At 38.3% G+C, this 20,002-nt stretch overlaps 1 protein-coding gene across 3 annotated transcripts in view; it reads left to right on the plus strand.

Annotated features, from left to right (window-relative positions):
- Window positions 1–20,002, plus strand: part of pde4ba (phosphodiesterase 4B, cAMP-specific a) — a 230,077-nt gene that overhangs the window by 88,337 nt on the left and 121,738 nt on the right. For 2 of the 3 annotated variants that reach the window (XM_077198706.1, XM_077198707.1), the window contains exon 3: window positions 7,189–7,427. In XM_077198706.1, coding sequence (XP_077054821.1) covers window positions 7,189–7,427 — 239 coding nt within the window. Of the gene's footprint in view, window positions 1–7,188; window positions 7,428–14,689; window positions 15,142–20,002 lie in introns of those variants that run through there. The other variant, XM_077198708.1, reaches the window with a different exon arrangement.

Genomic DNA, 20,002 nt, shown 5'->3' on the forward strand with positions numbered 1-20,002 from the left:
AAAAAGTACTTTGGACCACTGAGCAACAGTCCAGTGCTGCTTCTCTGTAGCCCAGGTCAGGCGCTTCTGCCGCTGTTTCTGGTTCAAAAGTGGCTTGACCTGGGGAATGCGGCACCTGTAGCCCATTTCCTGCACACGCCTGTGCACGGTGGCTCTGGATGTTTCTACTCCAGACTCAGTCCACTGCTTCCGCAGGTCCCCCAAGGTCTGGAATCGGTCCTTCTCCACAATCTTCCTCAGGGTCCGGTCACCTCTTCTCGTTGTGCAGCGTTTTTTCTGGACAGCAGTCAGGTCGGCAGTCTTACCCATGATTGCGGTTTTGAGTAATGAAACAAGCTGGGAGTTTTTAAAAGCCTCAGGAATCTTTTGCAGGTGTTTAGAGTTATTAGTTGATAAACACCACAAACCTTAGTTAGAATTAGTTGATTCAGATGATTAGGTTAATAGCTCGTTTAGAGACCCTTTTCCATGATATGCTAATTTTTTGAGAATTTGGGGTTTTCATGAGCTGTATGCCAAAATCATCCGTTTTAAAACAATAAAAGACCTGAAATATTTCAGTTGGTGTGCAATGAATTTTAAAATATATGAAAGTTTAATTTTTATCATTACATTATGGAAAATAATGAACTTTATCACAATATGCAAATTTTTTGAGAAGGACCTGTATTTGTTAGGATTACGTATAATTAGTTGCGAAAGTATGTCTTTACACTTGGGATTTGTATATAGAATCATGTTTATTGTAGATACATGCTCAAAAGTCGATTAAAAAAGGAAACAATACCAGTCTTCCATATAGCACCAACTCAGGTCTGTAACTGAGGACCATCTGACTGACATGTGGAGGCATTTCAAATCTCCAAATACTGATTTGATTTTTTTTCCTTCAAAGAAAGTCAGAGAGAGTCAAACACCATATGGTCGAAGATATTTTGTTTGAGTGTCTGTGCTTTGGGTAATTTTAGTTTGAAGGACGAATAGTTCCCTTTAGAACACAGGGCTGTTTTATAGCTCAGAGTGATGCTGCATTAATCTAATGAATTAAAAAAAAGAATGTGGTCTCGGGTACTGCAGGGGCTGACCGCAGACTGTTCCAAAGACGGAATATCAGGAGGTCACCTTGGTCATCCCTGGTCTGTCTGATTTCTCCGCCGTTCTCCTGTGCCCTCCCACAGAGTTCATTCGAGGACAAAACGCTATAATTTTTCACAAACAAAAATGAGTCACAAACAGGGCTGGGCCAATTGGCTGGATAACATCAACTTAGGAGGATGCTGTCCAATCACAAAATGATTTGTTTTCCTTAAGGTAATGTTTGGGTTGGTCAAATGCAGATTAGTTGTCCTTTGCCTGACATCATGAGCTCGTAGAGGACAACTTAATTCTGCAATAAATCTTATATTTGGCCTTTATATGGGGATGAATCTTAACACTGTGAGAACGCACACGCACACGCACACGGTGTGAAAATCAAGTTTTTAATGTTGGTGTGGTGCTTTTAATATGCTTTAAAGCCTGCCTGTAGTCAAAAACTCAGTCAAAAACTCAAATTTGGTCACCAAAATTATATATTTAAAAGTTTTTTCCTTGAAAAACAAATGATCAGCGTGCATGAAACAGCTTTTGTAAACATGTAAAACAGTTTTTACATTAAAACAGCTGCAATGTTACTCTACACCCTTGCCTCATTTAGTATATGCAAATTAGCCCCGTCCTCACTCACCCACACCAGCTCAGAGATCCACTCGTTGATGATCACATGTTGACGTGATTTGTTACAAGGTAATTTGTGATGTCAGAAACACCAGCGATTTCAAAACGCGTTTCTGAAACTGTCTTTGATTCACTGCAGTTTTAAGGAGAAAATACTCAGCAATGGAGTTGACTTATGAATTTGCACATGGTTTGTCTTAAAGCATATTAAAAACACCACACAGCCATATAAACAATTATTAATAAAACATTAAAAGCTTGATTTTCACCACAGGGGGACTTTAAGACAAATGTGTTAGCTTCTTAGGGCTTTAGCCTATTATTTGCAATGCTGCAAAGCAGGGGGGTCTCAAGAGAAGCCAGGTTACTTAAATATGTCATTTTGAAGATCCAAGATGAGTTTTAAAGGATAAAATAATTGACTACAGGGGGACTTTAACTGAAAATCTTCCCTTTCAGAGAGCTGATTACACCACTACAAACTGGGTCAACTTGAATCATTCAGATTGATGTATAAACTAAAATGAATCAGGTTGATCATGGTAGGTCAAGTGATTCACTGAACAGATCTGATTCAAACTAATGATTTATTCACAAAACAAACATCGCTACATTGCTCATGAAAACACTCAAGGAGAGATAGACTGGATGTGAAGTTTTTCATTGAATAATGGGTTAAAGTCAACATGAAATGGAAGTTGTGATAGTATTTTCTTCTCTACTTTGATGTATATCTGAGTGAAATGGTTTCTTGAATGAGACAAAATGTTGGGTGGGATCAATTAAAATCCATTAACCATTGCTGTGATCTAGTCACTGCGTTGTGGGTGGCAGGTAGGCTTATTATCATTAACTAAAACTATACAGACAAAAAGTAATTTAAAATAAATATCCCTATATGTCTGAGCTGAAAGTTTACTTTTCTGCTGTGTCCCTGAAGTTCAAGTTCAAGTTCATTTATTTGTCTCCCATGGGAGAAATTTGGTTTAGAGACAGAGTACTGCTGAATAAGCAAACATAAAACATATAGACAGCATAAAACATAAAACATAAAAACATCCAAACAAGTTGAGGATACATAACTGGCAACCAGATAAGGACCAACGTGCAAGAGAATAGCGCTTCACTACTTAAAGTAAATTGCAATACACATTAAAAACACATTTTCTCATTAATGAGCTTAACCGACACTGGGATAAAGGAATATTTGATTCAAGATTCAAGATTCAAGATTTTATTTGTCACATACACAGTTATACAGAATATACAACCTGTAGTGAAATGTAAAATAGGGTCCACTCCAAGATAGTGCAATATTATAAAATACTAGACATAAATTAACAATTTAGATAAATAAGATAAATTTCCTAGTAATATAAATCTGTAATATAGGCTAAACTGGTAATATTACATACAGAAATGTGCAGACAATGGTAACGAAATAGTTACATAGCAGCAGTATAAAATGCAAAATGATGCAAGAAAAGTAGCTGCATTACAATAAAGCAAATAGTGTTGAGTCCAGATATTGACATCCAGAGTACAGATGATGTTAAGAGACCGAGTTTAGGAGCCTGATGGCCTGAGGGAAGAAGCTTCTCCTAAGTCTCTCTGTTTTAGTCCTCAAGCTGCGGTAGCGCTTACCAGATGGCAGCAAGTTGAATAGACAGTTATGTGAATGAGGTAAATGTCTTGTAGGGGTGGGAGAGAAGACCCAGAGATGCGCTCAGCTAAGCGCACGACTCTCTGAAGGGCTTTGCAGTCGTGACTAGAGCTATTCCCAAACCACACTGTGATACACTGAGTTAAAACACTTTCTATGGCCCCTGAATAGAACGTTTTTAAGATCGTTGGTGAGACCCTGAATTTCCTCAGCTGTCGCAGATGGTATAGTCTTTGCCTGGCTTTATTCACCTGTGTGTGTATGTGAGAGGTCCATGTAAGATCCTCAGAGATGTTCACACCAAGGTACTTGTAGCTGCTCACCTTCTCCACAGGGGTCCCACTGATCATAAGAGGAGTGAAGGCCTGCTGTCTCTTTCTGAAGTCAACAATCAACTCTTTGGTTTTGGTCACATTCAGAGAGAGACAGTGACCCATAATCCTGCCCGCTACTCTGACCAGGTTGAGAATCTGCGATTTAAGTTTGACCCTCAAATAACCAAACCAACCGGTGATACCATACCTTAAAATAGACTCTATTGCTGCCCTATAGAATATTAACATTATGTTTTTACTGACACCAAACAACCGCAGTCTGCGTAAAAAGTGGAGGCGCTGGTGGATTCTAACGCAGACAGTGGCAGCCTGTGTCTGCCAGCTCAAGTCACTGTTAATGTGAATGCCTAAGTACTTGCATGAATTTTGCTGATTAATGTTATTGCCATGTATGGTCACAGGGCTTCTTTGATCCCACTTTGATTAGGCTCAGAACTAACACAGTCATTTGTATACAGAATAAACAGATATGGTGAACTGACACATCCCTGAGGGGCAACCGTACTACATATTTCTATGTTTGATAAGGAGGAATTAAACTTCACCTGCTGTGGCCTCTTAGTAAGGAATGAGTGGTACCACCTGATTAAAAATGGATTTACATTCAGAAGGGCTAATTTTCTTATGAGAATATGTGGCTAAATTGTATTAAAAGCAGAGCTAAAATCAATAAGGAGCAGCCTAGCATATGCCCCTGGGATTTCAAGGTGCTTCAGTATAAGGTGCATTATATTTGATATGGCATCACCTGTACTTCGTTTCTTTGTATTGGCAAACTGATATTTCGTGAGCTTAGAATTATACGGTTCTATCTCCACTTTTGGTCGAAATTGAGTTTTTGACATAATCTTATCCATTAGGTGTTTATTAATGCCAGTGTGGTGTTATTTTTGTAAAAAAATATATTTTGTCAGTAGTTATTAATAAAATAGAAAGGTTCCATCTCACAAAACAGCAGGGATGTAAAAACTTTGATGCTCAATTTCTCAGAACTACCCTAAACGGAGATAGAACTGTATAATTCTAAGCTCACGATTTGTCTAATACTGGCTCCACCTCCGAGCGAAGAACATTTACCATAAGTCGTTCCAGGCCCTTGAAGACATTGGAAGTTAATGCAACTGGTCTATAATCGTTGTCCTCCTGAGGATGATAGGATAGCAAATTGTTCCCAGAAATCAAAATGAATATTGCATTTAAAGACAAAGCAGTAAAAAAGAACCTTGCTGAAGGAACTACATTAGATGTTTTTTTTTTTTACAGTCTTTAAAAAAAAAGTTGGGCTAAAAAGCTATCAAACACCTTCAGCTGCCCACGTATCTTCCCATCACACTCACTATCACTGTGGTGGACAGCACAGCAAACAACATTGTAATGTGAATTGTCTTACATGCACACAGCTGTATTCAACTTGTATACTGGATATTGTATATAGAAGCTTGTTTCCGCCACAAAAAAAGAAGGTAATTGTAATTATCTTACAATTGACGTAAATGCGTACTTGTGAGAATGTGTTTTGAATTGTATAAGGGGTGTTTCCTCCGAGGATGCAAGGGATGTAGTGCCTCCTTAAAACAACTGGATTAAAAAACAATCCACAGTACAAAAATAAAACAATGCAAATTTTATGGAAGTGTATATAAATTGATCCTTGTTCAGTTAATTATCTACTGTGGTTGAATAATGAAACTGAAACACTGGCCAATATGGGCTGCATCTGAAAACTTAAAATGCTGACTTAGGAGGACGCATTTCAAGGTAGGAAGGCATCAAAACACGTCTGAATCCACTGTTAGCTTCACTTCCTGTCTCCTGAGGTATCTTCATTTGATTGATTTTTGAAGGCAGCGTACATGAATCCTTCGCTGTCTTTGATATCCCACAACCCTATGCATTCAATTTAGTGACAGTTGAGCTAGAAAAAGAAAGATAGCATCTGAGAGTTACTGTTGCTGGTCAGTTTTTACTACTGGTCAGTAAATTACTACTACAGTAATGAAATATTTGTTTATCTCTCACCAAAGCTCGCTCTATTTTGCTGTAAATCATTAAAGTGTTATACTGCCCCAGAAGTATGTCCATCAGTTTTGTGACGTACCTTTGTGTGCAAATGCTGCCTGCAGAGTCATTGTTATAAGGCAGCTAAGCAACTAGTCAGCTGCCTAAGTTTTTGGATACAGCCACAATGTTGGAGTTTTCACACATATCATGCTTGGTGGCCAATCTTCACTAATTTGACATTCCATCAGTAAGAACCGAGTGTGAAGGTTGAATTAGCTGAGCTATGGCACAGCTGTAAAATATTGCAATCCACACAACATAATTAGGAGACATATCAGAGTTTAAAAGTGGACAAATTGTTGGTGCGTGTCTCGCTGACTCGTCTGTGACCAGGACAGCAAGTCTTTGTGGTGTGTCGAGAGTTGTGGTATCCTGGGTAATTTCTGCACACCACCACGTAGGATGAACCACATCCAACAGGAGTAACTGTCGAGGCAAGATGAAGCTGTCTGAAAGGGATGTTCGGGTTCTAACCCTGATTGCATCCAACACACACACACACACACACACACACACACACACACACACACACACACACACACACACACACACACACACACACACACACACACACACACACACACACACACACACACGCACAGCTGCACAAATCATTGCAGAATTAAATGCGCATCTTGCCTCTCCTGTTTCCTGTCTGACTACAGGTTGTGTGTATGTTTCATTTTGTGTGCTCCTTGTGAGGATGACTAAATTGAAAGAAGCATTTGCTTGCCATAATTTTGAAGTACACACCAACTTACAGTCTGGTAAGGTAATGGGGAAATTTATTTACAGCGACTACAGCATCTATCAATCAATGCAAAGTATTTGTCATATCTCGGATCTGTGGGGGAGTTTTTTCTTTGTTTCTATTCCTTTTTCTTTGTTTCTATTCCCTTTCCTTACAAAACGTACAATGGAAGCATTATAGTAAGATGTTGGTTTTAGGTGGTTGAACTTTGCTAACCAGTATTCATTTATCATGGATCTTTATGGTACTCCAAAATACCTGTAACAATACCACATCCAAAAAACACAACTGTACCATATTACTTTTTTTGTTTTGTTTTTTGCTTGTTTGTTAGTGTTGTAACACAATTTAATATATTAGACTGAAGATTTATCTGACACGCCTTAACCAAAAATGGGAAATCCTAGTTATTTTCTGTTTTATTTAGATCCTTCCACGTTAATAACTTATATGTTTGAAGAAAATACTTCTATTGAATGTAATTTTTCTTTACAAGAAAGATTTAAATTGAATGTTAAGTGAAAGGTGATGATGCCCTCTAGTGGTATAAAATACTTTCCCACATCTGCTCAGGCAGTTATTGCCACACCATTCATTCAGTTCTGTATCTACTTAAAGGAATTCCCATCTTTAGCCTCTCCTTTCACTCTCTCTTTATCCAGGACAGCAAAGAGCCTCCAGACTGCAGACTAAGTGAATCTTTCACCTCTACTGGTTGCACGCTGGGGGCAGACCTGCACAGGAGGAGGCGCCGGTTCTCTGGGAACCTACAGTTGCCTCCTTTATCATGGCGGCAGGGTGAGAGGTCACGCAGTCCGGATGACGAGTTCATGGCAAGACCAACTACCCTGCCCTTCATCACACCCCCTCGCATTGACATCACACCTGTGGACTCTGAATGGTGAGTCTCAATCTCAATCAGCTCCTGTCATTGCTCCTCCAATTTCAGAAATCTGATTATCTTAAATATCATGTGTGTAAAATGTCTGATGTTAGGGAACTTTCTCCAATCCCGGTTTAAAATACTGTGGTTCTGTGGCACTTTGAGCTTGACAATTTAAATGTTTGGGAAACCTGTTTGTAAATAATCATTAATTCTTTTTGCATGGATTATATAAGCTTTATATTATATAAGCCTATATAATATATACACTACCGTTCAAAAGTTTGGGATTAGTAAAAAGTTTTTAGTCTTTTATGCTTACCAAAGCTGCAGTTATTTGACCAAAGTGACATTTTTAAAATATTAGTACAATTTGAAGCAATCGTTTCCTTTTTTAATATATTTTGAAAGGTATTCTTGTGATCACAGCTGCATTTTTAGCATCATTACTCCAGTCTTCAGTGTCACATTATCCAATGGAAATCATTATAATATGCTGATTTAGTGCTTAACACAATTTCTTCTTAATATTATTATTGTGCTGTTTAATATTTTTGTGGTACACTTTTTTGAGAAATATTTCATGAATAGAAAGCGATTTGATGCAACCTTGATGAATTAAAGGATTTATTAAAAAATCTTACTGACCCCAAACTTTTATACAGTAGTGCACATTACTTAAATAAGCATTTTTTTAAAAATGGTCTTGTTAGGTGCCCTCGAACCCTATTAGCTGTACAAGTCGGGTTGTTGTAGAATTAACAACAATACAGCCTGCATAGACCTTAGTGTCACTATTTAGTCATCTGTTTGTTTAGTTTTAATGGAATTTTAATTTGCTTGTCATTACTTCCTGTTGTCTTTGTTCACATTTCCCACGACTTGTTTGTTACCATGGATATTCATTTAATCATCAGAGCTGTTCGTATTTGAGTTCATGTGTTTCCTCAGTTCATTGTCGGTTATTGTTTGTGAGTAGATGCGCTGCTTTGTTCCATTGATTATTTTCTCATTAAAACTCATTCGTTTTGAATTTCTTTACTCATCTTTGGAATTTAAAAAACTGTGACACTTAGATGAAACCGGTTGAAAAGCATGTATAAAAGTCATTATTTTTTGTTTTGGCAGTTTCTTTTGCTTTCTGGTCTGTAAATTATTCAGAACCTTGACATTTATTTCGTTTGTAGTTGTTATTGTTTGCCAGTGGACGGCAGCATTGCGACTAAAATACATCATGCCTCCTATTCTCAGATGTTTCTGTGTGTGACACCTCTGATATAGTAGTCCTCATGAACATTCATCAGTCTGCCCCCATCCAAAACACTACAGACCCATAAAATATATCAATGTAGGCCATTTGGTTGCATGCCTCTTTCAAATGTATAGCAAATTGAGGTTATACTGGATGTTTGTCTCAGAATGTTTTTTTTTTTTAAAAGGAATAGTTCCCCTCAAGAGCTGAATGATCTAGGTGAATACTCTTTTGAGGATTGTTTTGTGAATTGTTTGATCAGGAGAACACACCATCTTACTGGATTATCACAAACAAACAAAAAAACTTAAATTTCAGTCTGTTTGTCACACAAATATATTGTATGACAAGTTATATCCTTATATGGGAAAGCTGGCCAGAATTTTTCTTTAAAAAAATAATCTTTAAAAAGTGTTCAAAAGTAAGTCAAGTGAGTTTATAACAATATGAGAGTAAGTAAATAATGAGTTTTCAGATTTTCATCTGTTGGTGAACTGTTCTTTTAAAGTGAGATTTAAAGTGAAATTTTCACAGTCTAAATGGTTTAGACAGTATTGATGGCACTGCAGCATATGTGACCCACAAAAAATATACTAGTCCCTTTTTAACTTCTATACAGGTGTAAGCATGAAAACTGTGTACACACACACACACACACACACACACACACACACACACACACACACACACACACACACACACACACACACACACACACACACACACACACACACACACAAACAAACACACACAGGAAAGCGTTCATTATTTTCCTGCTATTTCACACTCATGCATTTCAGCTCTTGTTAGAGCTGTCTGTTTGATGTGTGTGTCAGGAGAATCGGGAGACAAGGTTTAGGGAAAGTGCTATATTTGGAGCACAATTATTTTTCTGCTGACGTGACTCCGTTGCAGATTGATTTGGGCGCTCCCAGGTGGCTTGTGGGATAGCTTTATGGGCCAGGCATAAGCAATGATGCTGGAGGACAAGACACTACAGGGCACTGAGCTGTCTTCCAAGTGAATTCATCAGTGACTTCACCCACTTTCCCAGGATCGAGCACTCTTTTATGTGCGTGTATTCATGAGAGAAGAGGAAAAAAATTCTGACATCACGTCACACAGATTCATTCAGAAATGCAATTATAGAAGACTCCAGGGCAGATCTCCTCACGCTTTTAGTCTGGGTCAGGTCGAGGTCTGTGCGTCCTAATCTGTCGCTTCCTGTACTATGAATGACTGGATGATGTAAGAACACAGCTGTGTTTATAAAGTTTAGTCAATTGTCTTAAAGCAATATTTAATATACTGACCCTCATGTTGTGTGAAACCTGCATGACTTTGTTGTCAGGAACACAAAAGGAGAAGTTTAGCAGAATGTTCGAGCTACTCTTTTAATGACAATAATAATGTGTACATTAATGTAAACACCTTTACAAAAGGATCATTCACCCCAAAATGAAAATTACTCACTCCCACTGTCATTTTAAACCTGTATGATTTTTTTCTTTAATTTTACTCTTTGGAGCACAATAGAATTTTTTTCATCAAAAAATCAGAATCAGAAATCAGAAATTCGATTGAATTTTTTTTTGGTGGAAAAATGTCTCGTTGTTGTTTTTTTCCCCATACAATGAAATCAATGGCATATATATATATATATATATATATATATATATATATATATATATATATATATATATATATATATATATATATATTGGCCAATATGTTGATTATAAGCTCTAAAACTATAACATTAGCTCTAAAACTATAACATTTAAATAAATAATTTCTCTGTGTTGGTTCATCTCTGGACCTTTTTCTAAATAGTTTTCTCTGTGCTCCATAGCAGAAGAAGAATTTTATGGGTTTGAAAGACATGAGGGTCAGTAAATGATTAAAATATTCTGTGTACATTTGTGTCTGAGTGTTTGTACCACATTTTGGGGACAAATATATACCCACCAGTGTACCCAGGAAGTCTGACAAAATCTCCTTTGGGGGCATTCTCATTGATTAAAATGGTATAAAGATACATTTTTACAAATACAAATATTTTCTTTTATGGTTATGGGTGAGGTTATAATATTTATAACTAGCTATAAATGAAAACAATAGAAGTCTATGGAATGTACCCATTTAGATAGTGAAGTAAAATGTGTGTCTATGTTGTTCTTTCCCAGTCTGTTATTTTCTCATTTCTCAGTGGCCTTTCTTGCGCAAGATTAGAATCGTCTTTCTCAAAGGCTTTTTGATTTTGTCTGGTGTCTTTCAAAGCTTTTGGTGAAGGATTTTGAGACATCTCCTTTCATATTACACTTCACCTGAAAATGGCAGAGGAGCCATCAGACGAGAGTCAGGATGAAGTGTGGTTGGGATTCACTCGCTCATTCGCTTGCTCGCTCGCTCGCTCACTCACTCACTCACTCACTCACTCACTCACTCACTCACTCACTCACTCACTCACTCACTCACTCACCTGCTGTATCATTAGAACTTGATCATACCACTGGTCATAGTCACACATATTGTGTGTGTGCAAATAATATTGTTGGATTACTTTAGCATCAAGTTTTTGACTTTCAAGCTCGATTTGTGCTTGGAGGCAGGCTGGGGACTGAGTAGGCAGTAATCAGCTTCCCTCCAAATCAAACTGACCTGTATTTCCCACTGTCAACTGCAATGTCTCCTGCTGTGGATTGGAATACTCATTCTAATCATTTAAATAAATTTACTAACAGCTCAGAGAGTCTATCCCGCATATCCACAAACTACAAGAACTGCAATCCAGTGCAACTCCAGGAGTTTCTGACTGCATGGCTATAGCACAATTACAAAAGCAGTAACTGAACTAGATTTACATTTCTTTTGCATTTCATTTTTTTTTTTTTTTTGCCTTGGCTCTGTGTAAATAAAATACAGAACAGAATCAGAGCTGCTTTGCCATTATTGGTACAGTTAGTATGTCTTTACAATTAGTAGGTTTCTGTGCAGTATAATGTTTATAAAAACTAAACAGATGAGACTTTGTTTAAATGTTTTTGGCTGAATTAATAGCAGAAAATTGCATTTTAAATCACTGTAACTATAACCTGCACTCTAAAAGATAGATTTTCAGTAGCTGTAAATAGATACATAATCTCTTTAGCTTGATACATTATTTACTTTTAAAGGCAGAAACCACAACTGATGCTCTCAGTGTTTGGGGTATAGAGTAAATCTTACTTGTTCTTACAGATTCACAAAATACTTAGCAGATCTGTGTAGGGTGAGAAATGTAGTGGGGAGTTGTTGGAGTTTACGAGACATCTTCTTACAAATTGTAATCCTGTGAAATTATTTTAAATTCACTCTGCAGGGGTTGTGTTTGCCCTCATTCTCATTCTGTCACTATACCACACTTCTCTCTCGTCTTAGCTTACTCGTAATGTTCCCATTGGTAGCCAGCATCTCTCATCCTTTTTACTATATGAAATAACATTGTGAGCCATATGACTTCCCTCATTGCAGTAGTCAGCAGTAAGGAAATGTCTTTATGTAAGACCTTCAGTTATGTAAGACCTCTCCACTAAGGCTCCATCAGTGAATAGGCTCACAACACAGAAAGGTCAGAGTGACTTGATCACATTCCTCTTCATTGAGCTCGATGCTAAACTTGCATTACTGCACAAGGTTAGAATACACAGTAGTGCAAACCACTACAAAGGACTGTAGTAATAGTAAATTTGGGAGAGCAACCCAAAAGTTAGAGGTTAAAATCCTGGCGGCAGTGATGTATGGAGTTTCACCATTTAGCAAGCAATTTCACAAGAGGTTGATCCTGGAGGACTGTCTGTTGTTTAAGTGTCTGCTAAATGGAAGTCCTACCATCTGCAGGGTCCTCAAATGATGTTTACAGATTTGCACTATGGTGTAATCTCTACATGGTACTTTATATGTCTGAACTGTAAATAGAATAAGAGCCCAGTTTCCCCTCAGTGGGTGCCAGTTTTTTTTCACAATGGTGGAGATCTTGAGGGAAATACAGAGCAGGTTAAACATTGAAAGTCACCTTTACAATTTAAAGACTGCACTGAAGCCATATTATGGCTGGGTTTACAGAACCAGAGCATAAAACAGTAAGTTTACCTAAAAGGCATATGCTTTAAAGCTGAAAGTACACTCACCTTGTCTGAGTTCTGCTCCAACCACTTGCATATGTGTCGTATGACCATCTGCACTCACATTCTATTGAGAATACTTTGAAGGCCTACGCTGCAAAAAATAATGTATGTCCGGGTCTTAAGGTTTCCTGGAGAGAAGGCATGTCCAAGATTCATCAGCTAGTAAGTGGGGTGCCTCAAGGTTCAATTCTGGGTCCCTTCCTTTTTCAATATGCACAACCTCACTGGTCACAATCATAGATCCTCAGGTGACCAGTGCATTTTTATGATGACCTTATTTTAATTTGAATGCAGTAGACCAACTAAAGTTTCAGTAGCCCTAAATCAACGTGATACAGATACTGTCCATACTGATACTTATAGCCATACAGATCTCTGTTGCTTTCTAATATCTGTTATCTCTACAGTAATTCACTGAATTGTACCCCTTTTAGTTTTAACCCAGATCTTTACTTGCTTAACTGGGGAATTTAAGTTATCTATCATAGGTATTCTGTGTTGAAAGATATGTCAAAACATCAAATAAAATATAAGATTTTACCATCTGTTCCAACTTTTTTGTTTATTCACTCATTCATTCATCTTTTCCTGTTCTCATTACTTCCTCCTTTCATTTGTCTCCATGGTGAAGTCCTGGCTGCCGGCGGGTGTTGACTGGCAGGTTGATAGCTGGGTAACGTACTTCCATTCTTCCGCATGTCTCTATGAGAGCCGGAGATTATCCTGCTGTGCTGCTGTCACACAGGGCGAGCGATATGCCGTTTCACGTTCAAATGTGTTTTGAAGGGCATTTAACAATTCACCTCCAGAAATTGCATCACGGTTTTGCGATTTGTTTCAGTAGGTGTTTATTGATGTATAGGTGATTAGGTATCTAGGTCACATGTAACATCGAATTACATATAACATAAAATGTTATTTAAAGAAGGTTGTGCATTGATTTTCCTGGGTGGTTGATAAAATTAAGTATGTTCAGCTAAATATGTATTGAGGACATTCACACAATGTTACCGTTTCCGTCTTTTTGTGTCTGTTTTATCCTCCCTGCTTTGTTTTCTTTCCACCTGTATGTTCCGTTTAAATAATTTTTTCTTTCTAATTTACTCACATTATTGTCTCTTCAAACCAGCCACTTTAGCATTTAAACCCTCATTTAACTCAGAGCTATATTTATTTCCCCAGACACTGCTAATCCTGGGCTTAAATTGCTTTTTAAATATTTTTTCTTTTATCAGTGGCTTGAACACTACTGAGCTGTGAAAGGGCAGAAGCCCTCATCAGAATTCAGCCAGAGACACCCATCAAACTAACCACAGCTCAGCCAATCAGCTGCAAGGAGGGGCGGAGCTTTTACCGTCACTATGCACATTTTCTTAGGGCTTTTTCTTTTAAAATTCAAGGTTCTTAAAGCTATTCTGCTTATTTTAAAAGTAGACAGCACCTGGGGTAGCAGAGTTAGGTGTGCTCAGTCAGTTCTTTCCTCTGGGTCTCCTCTCCACATCATGAGAAGCTCTGCCTGGTAATTCCTGAAGAGAGGAGCCACTGATGGGAGAGAAGACCTGCTTTTGCCCACTGTTGAATAATTTAAGACGGAGTTTCCTAGAGCTGAGTGAAGTAAGTGCGAGTCTGAGGAAGCAGAGGAGGAGGAGTGAGTGGGAGAGAGAAAGACATCTAAATAAATGAAATAGAAGATCCTAAGAGTCAGTTATGCCAGTGTAGAAAAGAGAGAGAGGGCTCTTTTTCTCTCTCTTTGCCTAAAAGGAGAAAGACAGAGAGAGGTGTGGTTAAAGAAAGAGAGAGAGAGAGTTTTTTTTTCTTCTCACAGGAAGGAGGTGTGACTGCACTGACGGGGACTGCTCTCAGTGTGTCAGTGGAACTGAACGAGAGAGGATTATTCTACTGCATTGCCGAAAGCCTAAGCTGACAGAGGAAGCTAGAGAATAGAGCAGCTCAAGCGCACATATTTATTCCTGTCTGACACACAAAACATCAGCCTGCATGGCATAACCTCTATTTGACTGAGAGAAACGGAGGGAATAGTTGGTAGTGTGACTGAGAAAGGGCGAAATAGGGCTGTTTCCATCCTCAGCATCACCATGTCCTCTAATGAGTTGAGTGCTCCGGAATCGGACCCTTGCATTCGTACCTTTAAGGAGCACATGCATTTGGAGCTGGAGCCTCCGAGACTGGGTACCGGCAACAAGCGCATCACCTCCCCCAAAATATCCCCCCGCAGCTCCCCGCGCCTCTTCCGCAAGCTCATGGTCAACAAGGGCGGCCGCCACAGGCGCCGATTCACCGTCGCACACACCTGGTAAGCGTGTCTGGGGTATGAAGGGTAAAGAGTAATGGGTCGTGAGAGGAAGTGTGAATGGGAGGGTTTTAGTATTATGCTGTTTTGAGTTTTTTTATGAATGACAGTGAATTAGTTTGGGTAAATGTTATTATGGGTCAGTGGAGTGTGATGTCACTGCAGGTATGATATTGTATTGCTTTGACCAAAAATAGATCTTAACGACAAAAGAATCTAGTGAATAATGTTGGATGTGTCAACTGCAAACCAGAGAAGCTGAAAAAGGGTAATTCTGTCAATGTGACATGACATATTGTGATGCTCTCTTTGGTCTCTCTTAGTGGAACCGTTGCAGTCTGCTTTCAAGAATGAGTTAAGACTGTTAACCCTTTCTCTGCAAACTACTATATAGATTTTGAGGCAATTTATGTTAAAATGTTATAGGCTTATTTCACTGTTGGCAATGTCAACATCATAGCCTAAACAGTCAAACCCAAAGTATTTAAAATGATGTGCATTTCTTAGTCATATTTACTGTATATTTTCCATAATATATAAATCTGTAGACAATGTGTATATGTGTAATTTTGAATTATTTTTTTTATTATGTTTTTATATTTAGCATTAAACTAGATGTTTCAAGATTTAAGTATGTTTATGTACATAATTTAATGTAATATTACTACTATTAACTATATTTTATTTATTTTTCTACTACTAAGCAATTGATGTTGATACAAAATAAACTCTCCTCAAAATAAAATCTTAATTATTTGATAAATTAATTTAGAAAATGAGTTGCTATTCTCGTCGTTTCCCATAAAATGTGGCCGCCCAAAGCATCGGCTTTAAAAGAAGGTTTTGCGTCACTCAAAAGAATAACATATCAAGAGTCATATCCACTCTTATCACTTACTGTAACAAAATGAAAGCTTTGTGTCGTGAGATGCTTCCTGTCCATTGAAGAGATTGGATCAGTTCTAGGAGGATGTGGGCAGGATATGATGTGACATGGAAGGTTGCTATACTTTAATAAATAGAACATTTGTCATCCTGTCTAGACTCTTGCTACGGTTATGCTATAAAACAATGGAACAGTAAAACAAATTTTTATGAGATTTACAGAAAAATAGAGGCCGCATGAAAGAATATTTAAGTTTTATGTCCTAGAATGCAAGGTAATTAGTTTTGTTTGTGAGTTTTACGTTATACTTGCGATGTATGTGGATTGGGCCATGCTTTGCACTTGTTTTATTGTCTCGAATTTAAAGCCGTAAGATTTTTTGTTCTTGGAATAGAGCCATGGATATTCGCCACACATGTGCCTCTATGGTAACTGTTTAACATTCATTCTGTGTCAAAATGCGTCTCTTCTTCTGCTTAGTTAGCTAGGCAGTGTGTGTTTAATGTTTAATGTGTTAGGTACAATACACACTGTGACTGGATTACACCGTGAAAAGTGTCACACAGCCACCAGCACCTATGCATTTACTCATCCAGACAGCCATTAGACACAGACAGAAGAGTGTTTAATAGGGGGAGTTTAATGGTGCAGACTGCAATAACTGCAGTGATTTGTACAATTATAGTGTCTGAGACTTTTAGCACCAATCTGTTGCGCACGTTGTCAATGGAAGCACAGGTTTTGGACTTCATTCATAAATTGAACCACAAATGGAACCATAGTGATCAGAAATGTCATATCTGCTCTCTAAAGGAATGCTACTAGAGCCTTGAGTTATGGTTGTCATCAATTCTACCTGTCTTAATCTAAAAGATTCAAACTTGTGTATAGAGAAGTGGTTCTCATAAACATTTTAAATGCAACCTGAACGTCCTCAGATTATCGGATCTAAACTTTTGTAACTCATCGAACGTCTTATCGCAGTTGTGCATTGCGTAACCAGTGGTTTCACATTTTGTTTAACAGAGCATCCACGTTATTGTGAGCGGAGGCTTGTGTCATAGTTCTTTTTCTGGTTTGGTCGTTGCTGTGTTAGGTAACACACACTGGGAATGGAGGGAGGGAGCAGGATTGTCTTGAGGGAGTGAGGTGGTGCATGAACATGGAATGGAGGTGGAGAAAAGGCAAGTGCAGTGGTGTGGAACATGCTAAAGAGAGCCTCATCCCTTTATGATAAATGATGTTCAAGGAGAAAATGGAAGGGTAATCTCTGATTAACCGTAGGCGTTTTTTTAAAAGTGTTTTTTATTCATATTAGCCTCTCCATCATATATATTTGAAAGTGACAGGAATTATTTGGAGATGTTGCAGGTCAGACTCAAACCCACTCAATGTCTTTAGTATTTGTCATAACTGCTGTGCCATGTCTCTGACACAAAATTGTTTTTTCAAAATTTTTTGACCTTGAATTAAGAAAGGAACGAGCAATGAGCGCTTTCAATCCTTTCCATACTAACCTAAGTTTCTGTCCCAATCAGCTCCGCTTTGGGGACAGCCTCCAGCATTACCAGTTACTGAAGCAGGTGTCTAAACACGACAATAACATTGGCCGGCAACAGCCTATGACGTCACTACCAGTGTGAGCAGAGTATAAAAGGGCGCCTGTAATACACGTCAACAACTTCTTTTGTCTGAAGGAGACGTGGGCAGGCATACCTGAAGCATGGCAACGAAACGCAGTGTCTTGTTCCCCTTTTCAGAGAACCATGGTTACATTCCTGAGACGATCCCTTTCAAATGGGAACTCGCACTCCGTCCTAGGGCGGCTTTGGGGAACAAATACCCACTCTGCCATGCTGAAAGAATGAATGCCGTAACAGCTGACATAAAGTCAATGACTCCACAGAGCTAGGTCCAGAGTCACAATTCCCCATCCTAGATGGTACGCACCAGCGGCTGTTGTGACACTATTCCCTATGGCCTAAAACCCAGGCTACATACCTCGCGGGCAGAGCTCAGAGCTTGGTATTTTTCCGAATACCTTCAAGAGAATATGGCCAAGGATAAGGAATATCCTGCATGTCACTTCAGGGGACACTATACCCCTGACAAGTGAAGGTCTCTCAAATGAGAGGAGAGTCGACCTTGCAAGACCTAGCAAAAAATATCATCAAGGAGAGCCAATAACTCTAAGAACGGAGGCCTCAGCGAGATGACTCTCGAAAATGAGAGGAGGCCTAACTAAGCTCTACTCTCAAAGATCACCTCACCAAGGAGGCTCACAGAGAGCCACACAACTTGAACGTTATGTTATGTGGAGCTCTGGGGAGTGGAGGTCTTAAATGACAACTCTCTAAATCAACAATGGTACCCAAGGTGGGTTCCGCCAAGGAGGCACACAGAGAACCATACGACCCGGTGTAGAAACGGAGGCCTCAGCAATTTTTAACAAATTTTGACTGCATTGTTTTAAAGTGAAGAAAGAGAAGTTTAAAAAGTTTGAAAGTTAAAAAAAACATTATAAACGGACAGTTGTATGGAATTAAATTCAAATTCCACCTCATGAACTGAAAAGGAGCCCATTTTTTAATTCAGAATTTTGCCCAACTCTGCTGATTGTTGTATAGCAGTTTTACTTACAGTGTGAACAAACAAATTACTTGTTGCATGAGGACACAGTAAAATAACATTTTGAATTTAGTGAGGGTTAGACATTTTTCTTCAGGTTTTTAATATAAATCTGAAGGTTATCAAATGCACATTTAAAAAATGGAGGAACGTGCAAGGAAGATGTTACTAAATATGTAACGATAACATTCCCTCAGCTGTATCTAAAAAGTGAAAAATCGACACCCTTCCCTTTTTTCATACTAATCTGCTTTCTTTTTCATCTAATGAGATATTCTTTCATTCTGCCTCCCCAGGGCCTAATATTTGGATCTGTTCCCTCTCTCTGTGGGAGACATTATACTGCATTAGCATACATAAACATCCGAAGCATCTTTAAAAAGTTTGGTACGCTCTATTAAAAGTTAATTACACAACTCCTTTCCGTTACTGTGGCTTTGGTGCAAAACCAAGTGTGAAAGACTTTTATTCAAATAGAATGTTTGGCAAACGCAAATGTCTCTGCATCACTTCAAACTACGGTCAGTGTTTGTTCAAGGAAATCTGATTATAAACCTACGGTTGTATTTAAAGATACTTTATTATCATTGACTTGCATTTTTAAATGGGCTAATGTTGGCGTGTCTTGTATTTTTTTGTTTTGTAAACTGGCCCTCCTGTCTCCAGTCAGTTTGAAAGTGCTTGGTTATTGTGTTGTGCAGCGTGTAAGTGTTTATGCTCCTCTGCTTTGGATTCATCAGGCCACTGGACTTGAATGGTTGATATTCAGAAGAATGAGAGAAGAAGAGAGATTCGTGCATGCATAAAAGTGCATTCATACACGTGCGGATCCTCTTACATATTTGCTTTCTTTAATGTGACAGGCCTGAATCAGATGCCATGGGGTCACATTTCAGCTCTTGTCACATATCGAGAGTTTGAGCCTTTTTTGTGTGAATTACGTGTTGGCTTGTTATGCCAAGCACAATGTGAGCAATATTCAGATTGAACTCATTTTGGAGGGCCTTGTACATTTAATCTTTTTGTCTCCTTATTTTTAACTATTAAAGGAATTCTATGAGCTATTTGTACTGTAATGCAGTGCTGTTTGAATTCCATAACTTGTACAAAATGAATATGTGTTGTCATTTTAAGGATTTTCAGAAATGCAATCTGCAAAGAAAATACGGCTGTTTTCACTTCATGGCTAATGCTAATTGATCTTTGTACTGTCGATTTTCCTCCAGTGAAGTCACTTCCTGGATGATGATGTTATTAAGCCGTGGTGGTTGACCAATATATATTTTTTACCGATTAATTGGCATCGATAGTTGCTTCGAGGAACTGTCGGTTATCGGTAAAAATCAACAA

This window comes from Siphateles boraxobius, unplaced genomic scaffold, assembly GCF_051911475.1.
Source record: "Siphateles boraxobius isolate OS27281-9 unplaced genomic scaffold, OSU_SipBor_1 41, whole genome shotgun sequence".
Classification (NCBI taxonomy): Eukaryota; Metazoa; Chordata; class Actinopteri; order Cypriniformes; family Leuciscidae; genus Siphateles; species Siphateles boraxobius.